General features: G+C 37.3%; 1 protein-coding gene across 2 annotated transcripts; it reads right to left on the bottom strand.

Moving 5' to 3' along the window:
• Positions 1-7,787: 7,787 nt before the first annotated feature.
• On the bottom strand, positions 7,788-17,185 carry LOC129247495 (uncharacterized). Of its 2 annotated transcripts, XM_054886642.1 has the most exons (4): positions 15,190-17,184; positions 13,478-13,559; positions 13,299-13,415; positions 7,788-7,998 (listed from the first exon to the last, which is right to left on the bottom strand). In XM_054886642.1, exons 1-4 carry the CDS (start codon positions 16,416-16,418, stop codon positions 7,987-7,989), a joined length of 1,440 nt encoding a protein of 479 aa, XP_054742617.1. In that variant the 5' UTR covers positions 16,419-17,184; the 3' UTR covers positions 7,788-7,986. The 2 variants fall into 2 exon arrangements, with proteins under 2 accessions (XP_054742617.1, XP_054742616.1); XM_054886641.1 differs by lacking the exon at positions 7,788-7,998 and having other exon boundaries at positions 13,188-13,415; positions 15,190-17,185.
• Positions 17,186-17,399: the final 214 nt, after the last annotated feature.

A 17,399-nucleotide genomic window follows, 5' to 3' on the forward strand; every position in this document is an offset into this window, starting at 1 on the left:
TATATTTCCTATAAAATATCAGCTGCCGTTTGGGAGCGGCATAACTGAGGGACTGAAGGTCCTTCCACATGTGAAAAAACATCAACACGCGCACCACACAACCACAGAAACCAACAACAGATATAAGCGGCAATTGCATACTTGCCATAAGTTCAGTGACAAATTTTACAATGCATACGGCAAGAACAAATTGGCAGAAAAAAGTTCCGTTAGAAATCCCCTTAGAAAGCAGAAAATCATGTCCAGGGAAATGAATCTATCGACCAGATTCATGTCAAGACTAATTAGAGATGATATCCACATCCTTTCGCCTCTCAACGGGTCATCTTTTTAACATCTCGCTTGAAAAAAATTAGATTCGACAGATACAAGCAACTTCTTCGGTGGCACGCGGCTAACGGCCATAAAAATATTCTTTTCACAGATGAGAAAATTTTCACTGTTGAAGAAGTTTTCAATAACCAAAACGACAAAATCTGTGCTAAAACTTCCAAAGACGCAAAAAATGTTGTTCGAAGAGTTCAGTATGGCCACCATCCAGTCTCCGTAATGGTTAGAAGTGTCTTATAAAGGCGTTACATCTCTTCATTTCTGCGAAAAAGGAGTTAAGACAAAGGAAAAAGTGTTCAGGAGGATAAAATATCCAGGTGTGACGAGGCAGTTAAGTTGTACTCTCTTCAATTGAGAACGTTGGATATTCCAGCAAGATTACGCTCCAGCCCATAACGCAAAAACCACCCAGCAGTAGTTAAAAACCGTAAGGAAGTCCTGATCTTAGTCCAGACTACAGTTTTTGGTCAGCATTGAAGAGCATAGCCTGTCGGAGACCTCACAGAAATTTGGAGTATGTCAAACAATCTTTGGTTCGAGCAGTGATGTCAATATCCATGGAAACCGTGTATGCTGCAATAGCTGAATGGCCTAATCGTTAAAGGTTTGTATAAAAGCAAAATTTAAAATTTCGTTTTCAATATTTACATGATTAAATCAAACTAACTTCATTCAAAAAATATTATAAATTCATATCTATAGCGGACTTAACTTGTAACAGTACTTATGGCCGGACTGAGTATATCGGTTTTTTTGTTTTGTTTTTTTAGCGGCATGAGAACAGTCGAAATCGATAACTATGGACAGCTGAGAATGGCAAACTGTGTTAACATTTCTGTTCAGTAGAATTTGGCAAGTCAGTATAAATCGTTTAGTGCCAGAACAATGATTTCAAATTGTAGAAATTTACTTTAAGTACACGCCGAAATTCCGATTCATCTTTGTTCTCACCTTGTACGCTTTGTCTTTCGAGTGAATAGAAAGTTTTACGTAAGCATTTTGGCTTAGGTGCATATAAAATACAGCTCGTACGAGATTTGAAGCCAATCGACCAACTTTTGCGGCGCATTTTTTCTGATTGAGCTGGATTATACGTATATTTCAATTCTTGAATCATCGCTGTGAAAAACAGTCAAATCACAGAGTCTAAGCGGCGAAGAGAGTGTAGGGTCGGTTGAGGGGCAGGTAAACTGTCGATCATTACAGATGCATCGGCGAGTAAATTTTCTGACCACAAAATATAAGTTTGTTAAAATAGAGTAAAATGAGATGCAACTGAAAAGATGACTTTTTAGTAAAAATCCACATCTTCAATCAAACGTTCTTTAGTCCCTTTTACCCACCTTTTTTTGAAGTGAAGTCAAATCTAGCCATGAACTAAATTTCTAAGACATCAAAGGCAAAATAAATCGAAAACTCAAATTCCAAACGCTGGATGGACCATAAGAGGCATCTGACGATTTTAGCAACAACAACTTTTACCTTTCTTCGAAACACAATTTTAAACGAGAGGGCTTAAGTCTTAATGTTGGTCTTTAGATGCAGGAAACGCATATCCGAAGAATGCATGTAGAAGAAGTCAGAATGAACTTAGACGCCGCTACTAAATGGTACTTCCGGCTACTAAAGTAAATGTTTCTTTCCTATTCTAAAAATAGGATGCACAGCAAAAATATAAAATGCACAGCTTCCCTTCAATTATGCCCGGTTTTACGTTTCACAAAATTTTCTCACCGACCTTCTCCGAGTACGTGCTGGTTATTTCAGCTCTGTAACGCATTCAACCATAAATTCTGCCACAATCACGTTCCTCTTCTCTTGCACATAGCCTTTCGCTTTTTTGATGCCATGACTCTCACGCGAACTAAAAACATACACACACATGAATGTCTACACATGTCAACGTGTATGTATTTTATACTATATGATAATATTTCATACAAAATAATAACAATAATAATAAATAACTACGAAAACAACAACAATGAGGCCAAGCATACCTTATAAACTACAGCTACGCTAAAGCGCTTACGCTTCGATGCCAGCAGCCGCCCTATGGCGTTTTCGGAGCAACTCCATGAGCACCGGCGCGGACAGGCATTAAATGCAGCACCAACTGTTAAACGAACAACAACAAATGCTGGATGTGCAATACCAATAAGGCTATGCGCATCGGAAGGACTCGCTCACATGACAAACATTTCAAGCGCGCAGCTTTTACTGAGCGCTTGGCTGCGCTGACAAACGCGCTCTACGTCGAGCAAATGAATTTGCTTTATTGCGTCGCAATTGATTTTACGAGTATGCGAACAGAAAATCCGCTCACTCCGAATATTTCCGCGTAATATTCATAAAAAAATGCTTACCTGCATTCAGCTATTCGACCGAACATACGTTGGTTCATACACCCACACACATAGCTTTGCTTGCAGCGCATGAGTTATGTCACTCATTTATTATATTAGGGATGTTAGTCCCGCAATTCTGAAATCTCGATAACACTAGCACAATTTTTTAAAATTAAAATCTTGATGTAAGAGAGTTAATCTAAAAGTTATTATCAGACAGCTGTGGCCGACTTTCAATGCTAAAAGAACAAAACTTCTACTAAGAAGGGATAAGCACAGTCTTAACACACTGATTTCAGTTATAACGGGGCATTACCTAATCGGTAAGCACGCCCAGAGAATGGGTGTGCCAACACATGACTTCTGCAGAAGTTGTTTAGACGAGGAGATGAAAGAGACGATCCCGCACCTTCTGTGTCACTGTCCTGCTCTATCCAGACGTAGACTCGCCATTTTGGGTAGACAATCCTTTCAGGAATTGGAAGATCTCGGCTCTGTCAGAATAAAGGATCTTACAAAATTTTTGGAAAGTGCTCACCGGTTTTAGGAGGGATAAGGGCAAGCTCCACACGCGGCATCACAATGGGTCATGTGCCTGAGTGTGTGCCACAGTAGACAACCGCTTCAATCTAACTTAACCTATGCTAAAGTTATTGCAACATTGCTCTTTCGTGAGCTGCTTTTGTCGGCTGCTAAGATTATAATTTTTATCAACGATATATAGATCTGTGCAGGATAAAGAAACACACGAGCAAATTCCAACTGAGATTGATGGCTTGCAAGAACAAAAATGGTGATTTAGTGAGCGATAGAAATGAAATGCTAAATATTTGGAAGGAATATTTTAATGAGATCTTAAATAATAATAAAGATGAAGCACCTAATGGTACTGTATGCACAGAGAAAAATATGCTAGAAGACCCCGATCTTAATGACTCGAAAAGAGCAATAGAGAAACTGAAAAACTACAAGTCAAGTGGTGAATAACTATATAAATGCAGAGCTCTCAAAAAAATGCGGAGAAGAGTTGATAAGACTATAACATGAGCTAATAGAATAGAAGAGAAGAATGGTATACAAATTTAATAGCCTCAATTTATAAAAAAGCGGACAAATTAAGCTGTGTGAATTATAGAGGTATAACCCTTCTCAGCGTGAGCTACAAAATTCTATCCAACATACTGTAAGAGAAGCTAAATGTGTTTTAGAATCGGACGCGCTCGACAACAGATCAATGCTTTATTATGTCGCAGATATTCCTTACCAATACAATACAAGACCGTATTCAGGCAGCTGGCAGAGCATACTTTGGTCATATCAAACTTATGAGGTCTTCATTGATATCAAAGGAACAAAAGCTCCAAATGTACAAATACGATAATAAGACCGGCTCTCGCCCACGGCTGTGAAACATGGGTCCTTAAAGTTAATATCGTGAATTTACTGATTAAATTTGAAAAAAAAGATCCTGAGGAAAATACGTATTCGGCCCTATACGATAAGAGACGGTACATACCGTATACGGAACGAGCAAGAAGGAGAGGCCGGCCAAGGTGACGATGGTTGAAAGACGTAGAAGACAACATAGTAAGATGAGATTCTCACAACATATAGTGAAAGTGGGCTGTTGAGAAGCATGTAAACATATTGTAGAGGAGACAATGGTCCACCCCGAACAGTAATACCAATATGATGATGAAGATTATATAAGATCATATAAAGGTAAGTCTTTTAAAAAGTTTTTAGTTTTATAAAAAAGTCAATACGCTCATTAAATTTTTAGCGAATTTCGGGATCCCTGAATTACATTAGAATGTTTCTGAACTTCTGCACTGAACAATTACTCTTAATTTTTCCCATCTCTCGTTCACACAAGCACATACAAACAAACAAATGGGCGTACAATCCATTAACTTTCTGAGCTCGATGCAACCGGCAAAGAGATCCGCTGCAGCTGCCGCAAAATGCTACAAACTCCCACCTGTTCCAAATTGTACCTGGGAACCTTTCACTATTTCTTGACGTAGTTATGGGTATTTAGTGCATGCTGGCCCAACTACACACAACAGGAGAGACGAAGAGGGAGTAATTGGAGTATTGTAGGGATAAAAGAGATGAACATCGTTTTTATGATTCGACGAAAAGATGACGGCAAAGACAATGACAACGACACTTTAACTAAGAATAATGGCCAAAGTTTTGTGTCGCTTGTGAGAATAATATGAAAAAGTTTGAACAAACACACTTGAGCACAAACACACATGTACATATGTTGGTCATAGTAGAAAGTTGGCTATTGTGCTTGTATATCCAGCTCCATATACCTGCATCTATAAAAACAGGCATTTTCAAATTTCACAAGAACTGCACTTAATTTGGGGCTTTCTTTGATATCAATACGAAGATGCCGACAAGTGCATATAAGGAAGTTCCCAACACCATGGCAGCGAAAGGTATATTTTACTCCCACCTGCAGGCAACAAAAATACCTTACAGAGAACTGCGCTTCTAGTGCATTTTAAACGTTGACAAGTGTGCATGCCATCTCTTTTCCATGTACTTGTAAGCAGCTGTGGAGTTTTACATGCCCATGGCCTAAGCATATCAATTTTCTCCGCTAAATTCCTGCTGCAAAAGTTTTCAACTTAGTAGTAATCTTAACTTTTGTAAGTTCGGTAGATAAAATTCATTACTCTATTCATTACTTCCAGTATTTAATTTGGACAATCACGCAGATGCGCATACCAGCTTGATCAAAAAGTTCCTGGAACAACTGTCAGGTAACGCTTTAAGACAACCAATTTCAGTTTATTTGTTTTGTTAGGTTGCTATATCTGTGATTAATATTCCTAGCAATATTTTATCGCCATTACGTGGCATTTATAAAAGTTACGCCATCTTGAGGAAATCTACCTCTGCACGTATTTTCCATATTTTACAGTTTTAAAAATGAATTTGTATTAGGTTAGGTTAGGTTGACCTGGCTGACTGAAAGCCATCACATAGACCTATTGATCCTTAGTGTTACCAGGAGCTAGACCTTTACGTTTCTTTGTAGTAGGCATCTTGTAATACGTCTACGTCTTTTGCGAATCTAAGTAAGCTCTGGAACTCTATCCCCGAGAGGCATTCTAACTTCTCATATTGTAAAGCTCCTAAGCATTTTAATCTGGTTCATGCAAGTGCAGGGCAAGAATATAGAAGATGTTCAAGTGTTTCCCTCTGTTCCAGTTCATTGCAAATTCTGCAGCTATCGTTGTAATTCCTATCTGGTATGCGTGCGCCGCTAGCAAATTGTGGCCTGTCAGCATACCTACGATAGTTCTGCTTTCTTTTCTAGACAGAGCTAGTACGAATCGGACGTATTTATCTGCATTCTGCGTACACATGATTTTCGCGGTTTTGCAAGTGGCTAGATTATTCCACCTCCTGTCTATCCGTATTTTCATGTCCGCAGCGAATGAATTTGTATTAAATTTTACGTTAAACATACGATGCAGATTCGATACCTTAGAAACTGTTTCGGTAATGATAGTCTAAAGAAAATAACCGTTTAAGACGTTTAGTGGCATGAATACTGCAGAAGAGATCGTGAGTTCATCGAGGCCAACGACATCAAAAACCGATGAAACCATCAATAAAGTAAAACAAAAGTTGATCAATAACCACAAATTAACCATCAGAGCATCAGACCATTAAAGAGCTGGCAGAGGACTTCAACACTGCTAATAGATTCGTTCAGAACATTGCAGTTAATGATTCAGGTTTGCGCCGTGCTGCTTCAAAATTGATCCCAAAGGACCTGAATTTCATGCAAAAAGGGACCGCGTTGATATCGCCAAAGATATGGTTTCCAAGATATGAAGTGAGTGGAGAGCTCCGAATGAACCAAGACCAAAAAAACCACGTCATTTTTATTCAAAAAAAGAAAACGATGGTCACGGTTTTTATGATTTATAACGGTATTGTACACCACGAATTTTTGCCTGAAGGTCAGGTAATTAATAGAACTACTATTTGGGCGTTATGAGAAAGAATACTATAGCCCAGCTTGCCTTGCTCTCGCTTGCGCAAATGCCGAGATATAGTTCGTGTACTACTTAAGGCGAAGATTAAAAAAATGTCAATTTTTATTTTTTACTTTTCGCTGCTCCCGACCGTAATAAACTTGTTCGAAAATGACTAACTTTTACTAGGTCGTAACCAGATATTTGTTTCACTTGCCTAAGATTTCCCTATTGGGTACCTACATACTTACATAACTAGCAAAAGTTGGCATATTTACCAAACCAACAATGTACAATGAAATTAAGTGCGCTTAGAACTAAGGAAATGGGCAAACCTCATAATGGGGAAGAAGGAAAGTACGAAGTGTCTCCTGGCAGGGTTTTGGTTTCCACTTCACTATAACAAAATCCAATTGAAGCAATTAAAAGGCGAGTGACGAATAATGAACTCATCTCTATTTTATGCGTTGTATGCGTTTTTTACTACAGGCTCACAATTTAAATAGTGTCCCATATATCTAATTACTTGACCATAAAGACTAAAGCCCTTATGGGCCTAATTTAGTTTAGTTTTTTTTTTCTTTTGGGTCATACTGCACTAAGAGCTCTAATGGGGTCTATTGTGCTTAACCGTTAGCCTATAGTTGGAGTCTTGTAATGAATTCGAGCACCTAATTAGGCTTGTTTTCCATATAATCAATGAATTTAGAGTAAACCCACCAAGATGTGTGAGTCTTTGCCTTGCGAGCACCACATATTTGCGAGAGAGCGTTTCACTGTTCAGTCTCAAACAGTATCCAGTGAGTGTTGTTAAGTCCTCAAGAAAGAAGGTTGAACTGTTTTGCCTGCCTGTGTGCTGGACTTTACAATCATTGTCGTATGAATTCCGTGTCTTCACAGTGGATCGTTGTATCACAGTATTCGTTGCTGTGATGGCCTTCATGTCCCGATATCCAGCCCAACAAGCCAGGGTATGCTCCTTGTGCGCGGTGTATTGAGGTCAGTCAAATATTCCTCAACGAGTTTAGATTTTAATATGTGAAACCCATCTATGTCTGCACAAAAGTTATTAGTATTCCATTTGAAAAATTAAAAATTCGCGGAATTTTAGTATTGCTTTCTTTTATTTTCCATGCTTCCATGCTTCCATTTTCCATTTATCACTTTTTAATTACATAGATTTTAAATTTAATTTACTATCACATTTTTAATAGGCTTAGATTTTATATGCGCCCAAATTACATCCAAGCAAGTGCCCACGTAAGTTCGAATGATTGAAACTTTTTCCATTCCGATAGTCTTTACTGCAGTCGCTGAAAGAAATATAAGAAAGAAGAAAATAGTTTTAAATATAAAATTTAAATTTACCAAACAACATTGCAAAATAAGAGAATCCTAAATCATATGGATTAGTGCACACATATATGCATACACACATACACCAATATACCTATTCTAATAAAAAGAAGCTACAAATAATAAACATTTTTATCTTTCCTCCAAATCCCGGGCCAAGAGAGAAGACTTCAAGATTTTCTTATTACGTAAAAAAATTTTTGTTTGAAATTTTGATATTTTCATAATTTTGGATAAAAAATAGGCACAGTAAGGATCACACCATTTAAATAAAGAACTGCTAAAGGATTTATGAAAAATTGTAACATTTCCTGGGATAAATTCGCGCTACAATATTTCTCTAAATTTTTTACATTGTTTTTTTTTTTAAATAATTATGGAATCCACATTTCAAAACTCGATAAAAAATGTAATGTTGGGTAACATGAAAATCGGTTAATAATAATTTTAATCCAATTTAAAAAAAAACCAAGGTGGCACAAAATTAATCACCCATTTTTTTTTTAATTATTATATTATGGGATATTATTACTAAATAAAGAAAAATTATTTTGAGTGATGGAAATGTTTATTTTGGCCCGAAACAGAATTACAGTGGGACAGATCGGCTTTACTAAGATCGAAGGTTGCACAGGAATGCCGGGCAGCCCTAAATGACATTAGTGACGTATTCAAGGTCAGCCTTATTTGGGTTCCGGGACATAGAGATATTGAGGGAAACTGTAAAGCAGATGAGCTAGCCAGAAAGGGTACTGCTCTCCAACTGCTGAGTGATAAAAGTACCATCGGAATACCCATGGCCACGAGTAAACTAATGATAAAAAACCACTTCATCCAAGAGGCCAATAGGTCATGGAGAAATGAGGATACGTGTCTAACAGCTAGGCTACTATGGCCGCAAATAAACAAGAAAAGAACAAAGGAATTGCTTAGTCTCTCAAGGGACAATATCTCGAAGGTCGTGGCTTGTCTAACCGGTCACTGGCTATTTGGCAGGCATTCCTCGAGACTAGGAGTTTTCTCCTATGAATATTGCAGAAGTTGTAGAGATGAGGAAGAGGAAGAAACAGTTGAGCACTTCCTTTGCAATTGTCCAGCCCTAGCTAAAATCAGAGCAGGTTGTCTAGGTAAATACTTTTTTAATTCTCTTACAGAACTGTCTGGCGTGGGGTTGGCATCAATACTACGCTTCATAAGAGCCACGAAATGGTTCCACGAAGGAAGATAAATGAGGTTCCCGTGTAGCACAGTGGTATCACAACGGACCTGTAAGGTCTAAGTGAGTTGGTCGTGCAGACCGACTACCACCATAACCTAACCTAACCTACAGTGGGACAGCACTTTACGGGTTGACGGATGGTGATCGGTCGGTTAACGGTTTTCAGCTGACATTTTGCAATTACAATAATGTAAATTTTGTAGTGAAATCATTTCGTTTGCAATATTTGTGAAGCAACGCATTGAAGCTCATTGTTACAAGAAAAAACTAATTTCAAAATTATTAATATTTTGCTGGTTTTCTTATGCAAATCGAATGAAAATTTGCCTGTTGTTTGCAAACAAACAAATTGTCATCAAGTAATCCGAAAAGCAACCCTGGGACTTCAACTCGTCGGAGAAAATAGAAATAAATCTAATTATTTTTCGCCGTAAAATTAAGCGACGGAAAAAAATCCATCCACGCGGCAGTTCTGTGCAATTTCAGGCTATCAAATGTGTTCTAATTTTTATAGTGTGTACCTGTTAATCCGTTACCCGCTGTCCGCTGCAATTCTGTTCAAGGGGTTGCGCTCCATTGCATGCCTGTTTGCATACTGCAGCTGTCCAGTTCACAAGTGTCAAATATAATTGACGTATGACGTAATTTTTCAAAAATTATTAATCTTCCATTAACCATCAATCTTCCGATAGGGTGATTAATTTTGCGCCACCCATTAGTTATTGTACATAACACCGTGCGACAAGAATCAACTTTTTTTGCTATTCAAGAAAAATAGCATATGCACTTGAAACTATAGATTTTATGAAGTAATGCTAAGTACGCAGGTTTTCATTTTCTCATCAATTTAATTTTTTCAATGCCTTTCAAATTTCGAAGAGGAAAACTTAAACGGAGATATCCGTTGCGTATACTTTATTTCACGGGAGGTAAGCTCAAGTTTGTTTACGTTTTCAAGCAAGAAGAACGAAATGGAGGTATATACTACTACCATATACATATATATATATAAAGGGTGTTTTTTAAGAGCTTGAGAACTTAAAATGACAATACAAAACAGAAATGTTGGAATGAATTTTTTGTATTATAATCTGGAACATCATTTCTTGCCATTTATTTTTTTCAATATGATATCCGGCATATATCCGCCGCATCTACGAGTTGCATGGTCCATTCATCCAATCAGTCCCATTTCTGGCCATATAGCGTCAATGGTGGCTTGAATATTGCAATAAATCGATTTTTAAGCGACAAGTTGCACCACCTTGTTGGAGCCAAAGGTCGTCCAAATGTTTAACTGACTAATTTTTGAAAATAAAAATTCATTCTACATGGCTCGATAGCGCTCGCCATTCACCGTAACGGCAACTCCTTCCACATTACGAAAGAAATAAGGGACGATGCTGCCATCAGTGCTTTATGAACTTCGCGAACAGATTTATTTATTTATTTTTTTTTTTTTTGTTTTTTTTTTTAAGTAAATTTCCACAATTTGGAAGCGTTGCACACTGGGGATTTAGCGGAAGAAAGTCAAATTTGCAACACACCACCTACGCAATGTTTAATGGTATTTCTAAATTCCAGAATAGAACCAACAATAAAATCAAAAAGAATTACTAAACTCCGACTTACAGTTTTTTGTTATAGATATGTCAAAAGTATAATTTTTTTATAGTATTGAACTGACTAAGAAAAAACTTCAAAGCCCAAGGTGGTTTTTTTTCCTTTTGCTTGAGCCGACTTCCAATTTTTTATTTTTCATTTAGGGTACGATATTTTTATATATTTTAGCCGGAAGAACAAAGGCTGTGAAGCCTTTAATTATCTATTTATAATTAATTTTACGAAAAAAAAAAATAAAAATCATATTCCTTCATATTCTTGGATCTGCAAGTTGAGCTACATTTACCTACGGTCAGAAACTAGTATCAACGTGTTGCTTAATAGCGTCTCTTTCAGTTTTAATCAATTGCAGGTGCCACCAGGCGCCACTGATTATTTTTTGGCAATGATAATAACTAAACGCTTTCTAGTGTGTTCATAATGATAACGAAACCCTTTTAATTTTGTTTTGACATTTTGAGGGTAATTCAGAATTATGAACTTACATGTATCCTGTGCGTAAATATTTGCTGGCTTATACTAATAAAAAAAAATAAATAAAAAAAATTAAAATTTATGAATTTTAAAAAACATTGTTTTTCATACACAAATATATACAACTTCGTTAGTAGTAAAAATGTAAATATTTTTTGTGATCATCTCTGTACAAAAATCCCCAGTGTGCGTTGTTCTGGCGTGGACCGATTCATGATGGCTTGCCAAACCTTACTGCAACAAATGTCAACATAATTAGCCCTTCTCAGCTGTGAAGCCATAGTTATCGATATCGCTATTTCTCATGTAGCTAAAAAACACCCGATATATATACTTTTAGCATTTTTTTGTTTTCAAAATAATTCATTAGGAAATTTCATGGATATTTAAGCATAGATTTTTCATTTTTATATTAAGCATTATTCTACTATATTTGTAGTGGCAAAAAGTAAATAATTTTTTTTTTAATTGTTGAGTGTATCCGCTTTCGTTTGACATCATATTAATATCATTTTTTTGAAAATGTAATCCTGTAAACAGCGGCCGCCGTAGCCGAATGGGTTGGTGCGTGACTACCATTCGGAATTCACAAAGAGAACGTCGGTTCGAATCTCTGTGAAAACACCAAAATTAAGAAAAACATTTTTCTAATAGCGGTCGCCCCTCGGCAGGCAATGGCAAACCTCCGAGTGTATTTCTGCCATGGAAAAGCTCCTCATAAAAATATCTGCCGTTCGGGGTCGGCTTGAAACTGTTGGTCCTTCCATTTGTGGAACAACATCAAGACGCACGCCACAAATTGGAGGAGCAGCTCGGCCAAACACCCAAAAAGGGTGTATATATATAATCTTGCAAACTTTTAAGTGTTTCAAATTAATTTTAATTACATAAATAAAAGAGAAAATGAAAAAACTCCACAGTTTTTTTTTCTTTCTTCATTGACAAAATGAAAAACTGATTGCTATATAAAATCTAAATATATGTATGTAAGTCCAAGTGCATGCGAAAAGTCCTCAGTTCGCATTATTCAGTTTCTTACTATCAAACCAGACTCAGACACAGCATGCACATTGGATAGCAGTGAGTTAATGTTGTTGTAGTGTAGTAACATTGGGGATATTCGAGATTTGTTGTACTCGCAAAATGTTCTTACTATTTTTGCAATGACTTTAGATTTACACAGGCACATCGCGAGCACCCTTTTGCCAAGTCTCCCGAACAGCTGATTCCTGTATTTGTTCTCGTTAATTAAACTCTGTTAAACATCAATTTATTTATGATAATATTCATAACATTACCTTTAATCACTTATGTACATTGCACCGCGGCTGGCCAGACATACATATTTCTGATTTGATCAACTGAGGGAAGAATATGAAGCAAAAACTCCGAGTGCAACAGGGTGGCTGTTTTGTGTTTGCAAATGCTCGTATTTTCTTATATTTTACTGAATTTACTTTGAAAAGCATAAATACAGAAACCTATTGCGTATACAGCAAATCTCAAATATCTCGAATAGCAAAGGGATTTATGATTTTATAGAACCAACTAAACTTTTATGTTAGTGTAGGGAAAGTTAGTTGTCGTTAGTGTTGATCTGTAGCCGCAGAAAAGTGTTGGAACGTTTGCAAAATAATTCTCTGACGACATATATGTACATATAGTATGGTATTATAAATATATATGTATGGGGTGTTTTAATATAATATATTAATATGCAAATATGTTCGGATTGCATGTAGTTTATCAGCACAGCAAAAAAGTAAGGCGCACACAATTTCCATTAACACGAAAAACACTTTAAAACAAAAATTTCCTAATGTATTTTAAATTACTGCAATATTCAACATTTTCCCGCGACTGCAGATTTTCATTAGTTCATATGTGTGCAATTTAGTACGAATTAGTGGTTCAAGGGAAAAAGCCATTGGGTGTAAGTACAAGACAGGAATTTCCGCTCTTCAGTAACCCTCGTATCAACGCCAAATCATCTGGAGTCAACGACCATCCACTCAGTTGTCCAACCGTTTGTAGTTCCGGACAGCGATCCATAAGAATCTAAAGATATTTTTTCAAAGGCATTAATATTAGAAAATATTTTAGTCGTTAACGTAAATTACCTCAATTGATTGAACCGTCAAATTTGGCGCCAATGTAAACCAGATATCCTCCAGTTCATTGAAATCATGCTCCACAAATATGCTAAAAAAAAGTAAAATACGAAAGGTATATGTAGATATGTACGTATGTATTCGGGTCTGATGGCTGCTTCTGATGTGGATGAGTATTTTTCCTTGAAAGCAGCACAAATTACACGATTTTAAAAAGATGATTTGGTTTCTAAATTTTAACGGTTGTTTTTTTCAATTATGACGTGCTCTCCTTGAACTGTCATAACGGCCATTTTTATTCGCCGTTATTTTCGATTCACGCAACTTCTTTGCGTGCTAGAGAACTTTCCTGCTCGGCAAACGAAAAATGTGTTTGTGAAATCAACCACCAGTTTAATGATAATGAAGCGAATTTGTTTATAGACGCTTATCGTAAATGTATAAATAAGCTTTGAAGAACTGTAGAGTTTCATAATAATTTGAATGGCATAAGGCTGCTCCTCCTCGTTTGTTTTTGGCCGTCCTACGACGTTAACAAACCATTTTGTCTCTTTTTGGGCGGAACGCTCTCAAAAACAATGCGATTAGCACATGGGTTGAAAAGTCCCGGGCCTCACACATAGATGGCACTAGTTTTTCTGCATTCACCTCTTTTTCAGTTAGTACTTAAAAAGAGAATTTAATATTTAAATTTCATAACGTTCTATTCATTAGTTCGTGAGTTATTGTGCTAAGAGTGGCCTTACTTTTGTTATTTTTAAAACAGTGGATCGAAACTAATTTCATGTTTTAATTTTACACGACAAAAGAAAAAATCAAATATTATATAAAGAAACTTAAAGACAAAAAGACACCGGCATATGACCAAATAAAAGGAAAATACTAAAGGAGCCACCCGATACTATAATAAACTACATACGAGACCTTTTCTAAAGCATGGAAAGTTGCACAAGTTATAGCGATCCCCAAGCCAAACAAGAACGCCACTGTTGCCAGCTCATACAGACCAATTAGCTTGCTGCCCATCCTCTCTAAATTGTTTAAGAAAATACTACTTGGCAGAATTGACCCGATTCTACAACAAAAAGACACTATCCCCTCACACCAGTTCGGTTTCCGAAAACAACATTCAATTGTGCAACAGATTCACAGAGTAATAAACAAAATTACAGACAACTTCGATAAGTAGAAATATTGCATTGCCGTGTATTTGGACATCGCGAAAGCTTTTGACAGAGTATGGCACAAAGGACTTCTATATAAGCTAAACAACATTTTTACACTTAACATATTTAGTATCCTTAAAAGCTAAATGACTGATAGATACTTCTTCATAAAATACGACGATGAGTGTTCTGAAATCTTGACAGTGACAGCTGGAGTACCTCAAGGAAACGTACTGGGCCCCATACTATACTTAGTATACACAGCAGATATACCATCGCCAACTACTCGAGGATCAATGATAGCTACATTTGCAGACGATGCAGTTTTAATGTCACCTAACAACAATGAAGAAGCAGCAACAAAAACACTACAAGATACGCTATCAGCCACAACACAATGATTTGAAAAATTGGGCATTGAGGTCAATAAAGACAAAAAACAACATGTAATATACGCGAAGAGAAAATCTGCAAGACATCCAATCCAAATTAAAATAAGGACATCCCTTCAGAGCTCAAAAGCTCGCATTTAATTTACATTTACTTGCAACTTACTTTACAATATCTTCATCCGTGAAGTTAATACTGTCCACAGCCAAGCGCTTCAGCTGTCTACAACTGCATATAAGCATCTTCAGTGAGGCATTCGACATAGGGCTACTGAGCATTTCCAAGCCTTCCAAACACTCAAACCGGTTGACATCCTTTGTGTAGGACAGCCCGTCCATCATGTAGCAGTCCAAGTCAATCAGCATTGGACAAATGCGCACTAGTTTACTTATTTCCAAATGCCCGACACCCTTAATCATGGTCAGGTGGTTGAGATTTCGGCCGATTTTATCGAGCACCTCCATCACTTCAACGCAGGAAAATTTATAGATTTTTAACTTTCGCAAAAATATATTGCCAAGTACTGATAGTGCACCCGGTTTGGGCGTGTCCAGATAAAGCGATTCCAAGTGTGGGCATGTCTTAACAATCACACGCAGCGTCTCCTCATCTGTGCCAGTGTCGTGTAAGTAGCGCAGCTTGCACCGGAAATCCTCGTCAATGTTGTCATGCACAAACTTCAGCGAAGCGCCAACAAACGAGTAAGTGGAGAGCGTCTCCACATTGGGACAGTGCTCCAATATAAGTGAAATATCCGAGTAACAAATGTTCTCCTCACCAGGCATGCCGATATCCACAACCGTTAGTTTCTCGCTGCACATGCCATGACTAAGAAACTCAACGCCGATCTCAGTGATATCCGTCTCGCCAGAGATGTCCAACACCTGCAACTGCCGGCAGTGCTTGGCAATCACCTCCAAGAGATCATCATTAGCGATGTAGGGCACAAACAACTTGGTTAGATGCGTGCATTTGCGCACGATTTCGAAAAGGTAATGCATGTGCTCCTCCTTGACCCACACCCCCTTCAAATTGAGTACGCGCAGGCCGGTACCCTGTGCGGCAATCACTTGCAGAATCTTTTCATAGTAGGAAAAGGGAAAGACTTCGGTTACTAAGAACGATACGCTGCCGTTGAGCAGCATTTGCAAGCAGGTGAAACGCATATTGGCGTCCAGATAATCGGAGCTGAGTATGACGCGCAACAGGTCTTGGTAAATATTCCAGGTGGCGCCCGTCTGCTCGAGGTATTGGTTGATGTCGACCATCACGATGTCAATGTCCAGTACAACATCGGGCGCGTACTTGGCATAGCCGATCGTCGACACAATCTGGTTGGCCAACTCGGCCAAAGCGCTATCGCTCAGCGAACGAACACCGCACTTTTTCGACATAATCAAAATAGTGAAGTATCCAAGGAGTAACTCGATTGCAAGAAATCAGCAGTAATTCATTAATCAATGATGGCTTATGTCAAAACTTTGCATACTACATACAGACACATGCATATATATTTGTTGTTTTATGATGCAGCTACACACGTGACTTTCATTTGTTTATAAACATAAAATTGTAAACAAAACAAATTTGTATTTATTTACATGCACGACCCGCAAGTGCAAATTTCATAACAAATTTCAAAATCCGCCCATTTCTCCTCTTTCATTTATGCTCTCGCTCCCGCACTGCCGAAAGCTCTTTTCACGGGGAAAATATTACGTCACTTATTTGTGTTTATTTTTAACAAAATTTGCAAGACTAAAAATACGTATTAGCCAGTTTTTCCAGAGGCTACAGATTTTGCGATTATTTAGGCTATTCAAAATATTTTATTCCTATGTCACAACCGCATTAGCCGCAGATCAGCTAGACAAACCGAATAAATTGTAAAAACTGTGGAAAACTAAATATTGCCTTCCTTAATCGCGTCCGCACAAGCCACAAGAACACACCTTTCTGTTCGCCAATCACAATTGATACTGTTTTGAAAAGCGGAAGCTTTCTCACAAAATTGTAGATATATTCTTGAAACAGATGAACGAAAGATGTATGTTTTGGTATGAAGACTAAGAATAACTTTTGGAATACACAAAGCATCCGTCAGGCATATTTAGAAAAAGTTTGATTTAAAAAAATTATGTTAACAAGAAATCTGAAGTTGATTTGCATAAGAAATATTCAAAAAATATGTCACTAAAGACGTTTTGTTTTAGCTATGGCCATGGTTTCGAATTCAAAGACATTATAATGAAAGTGATTTTGATCCTTATACTTTCTCCTCATCACCAAGTTTTCATCCGAACATCCAAAGCATGTTTTTCGGTTTAATATTAAATATTAAATATTTTGATATACGATACACTAGACAGGGCTAA

The sequence above is a fragment of the Anastrepha obliqua genome, chromosome 5 (assembly GCF_027943255.1).
Source record: "Anastrepha obliqua isolate idAnaObli1 chromosome 5, idAnaObli1_1.0, whole genome shotgun sequence".
Classification (NCBI taxonomy): Eukaryota; Metazoa; Arthropoda; class Insecta; order Diptera; family Tephritidae; genus Anastrepha; species Anastrepha obliqua.

Bases quoted from the DNA above. Each gene is read 5' to 3' on its own strand.
- LOC129247495 (XM_054886641.1), bottom strand. From the start codon at position 16,418: ATGTCGAAAAAGTGCGGTGTTCGTTCGCTGAGCGATAGCGCTTTGGCC. The intron at 13,560-15,189 runs GTAAGTTGCAAG...ACTTTTTTTTAG, and splicing joins ACGGATGAAGATATTGTAAA to CATATTTGTGGAGCATGATT. The intron at 13,416-13,477 runs GTAATTTACGTT...AAATATCTTTAG, and splicing joins TGACGGTTCAATCAATTGAG to ATTCTTATGGATCGCTGTCC.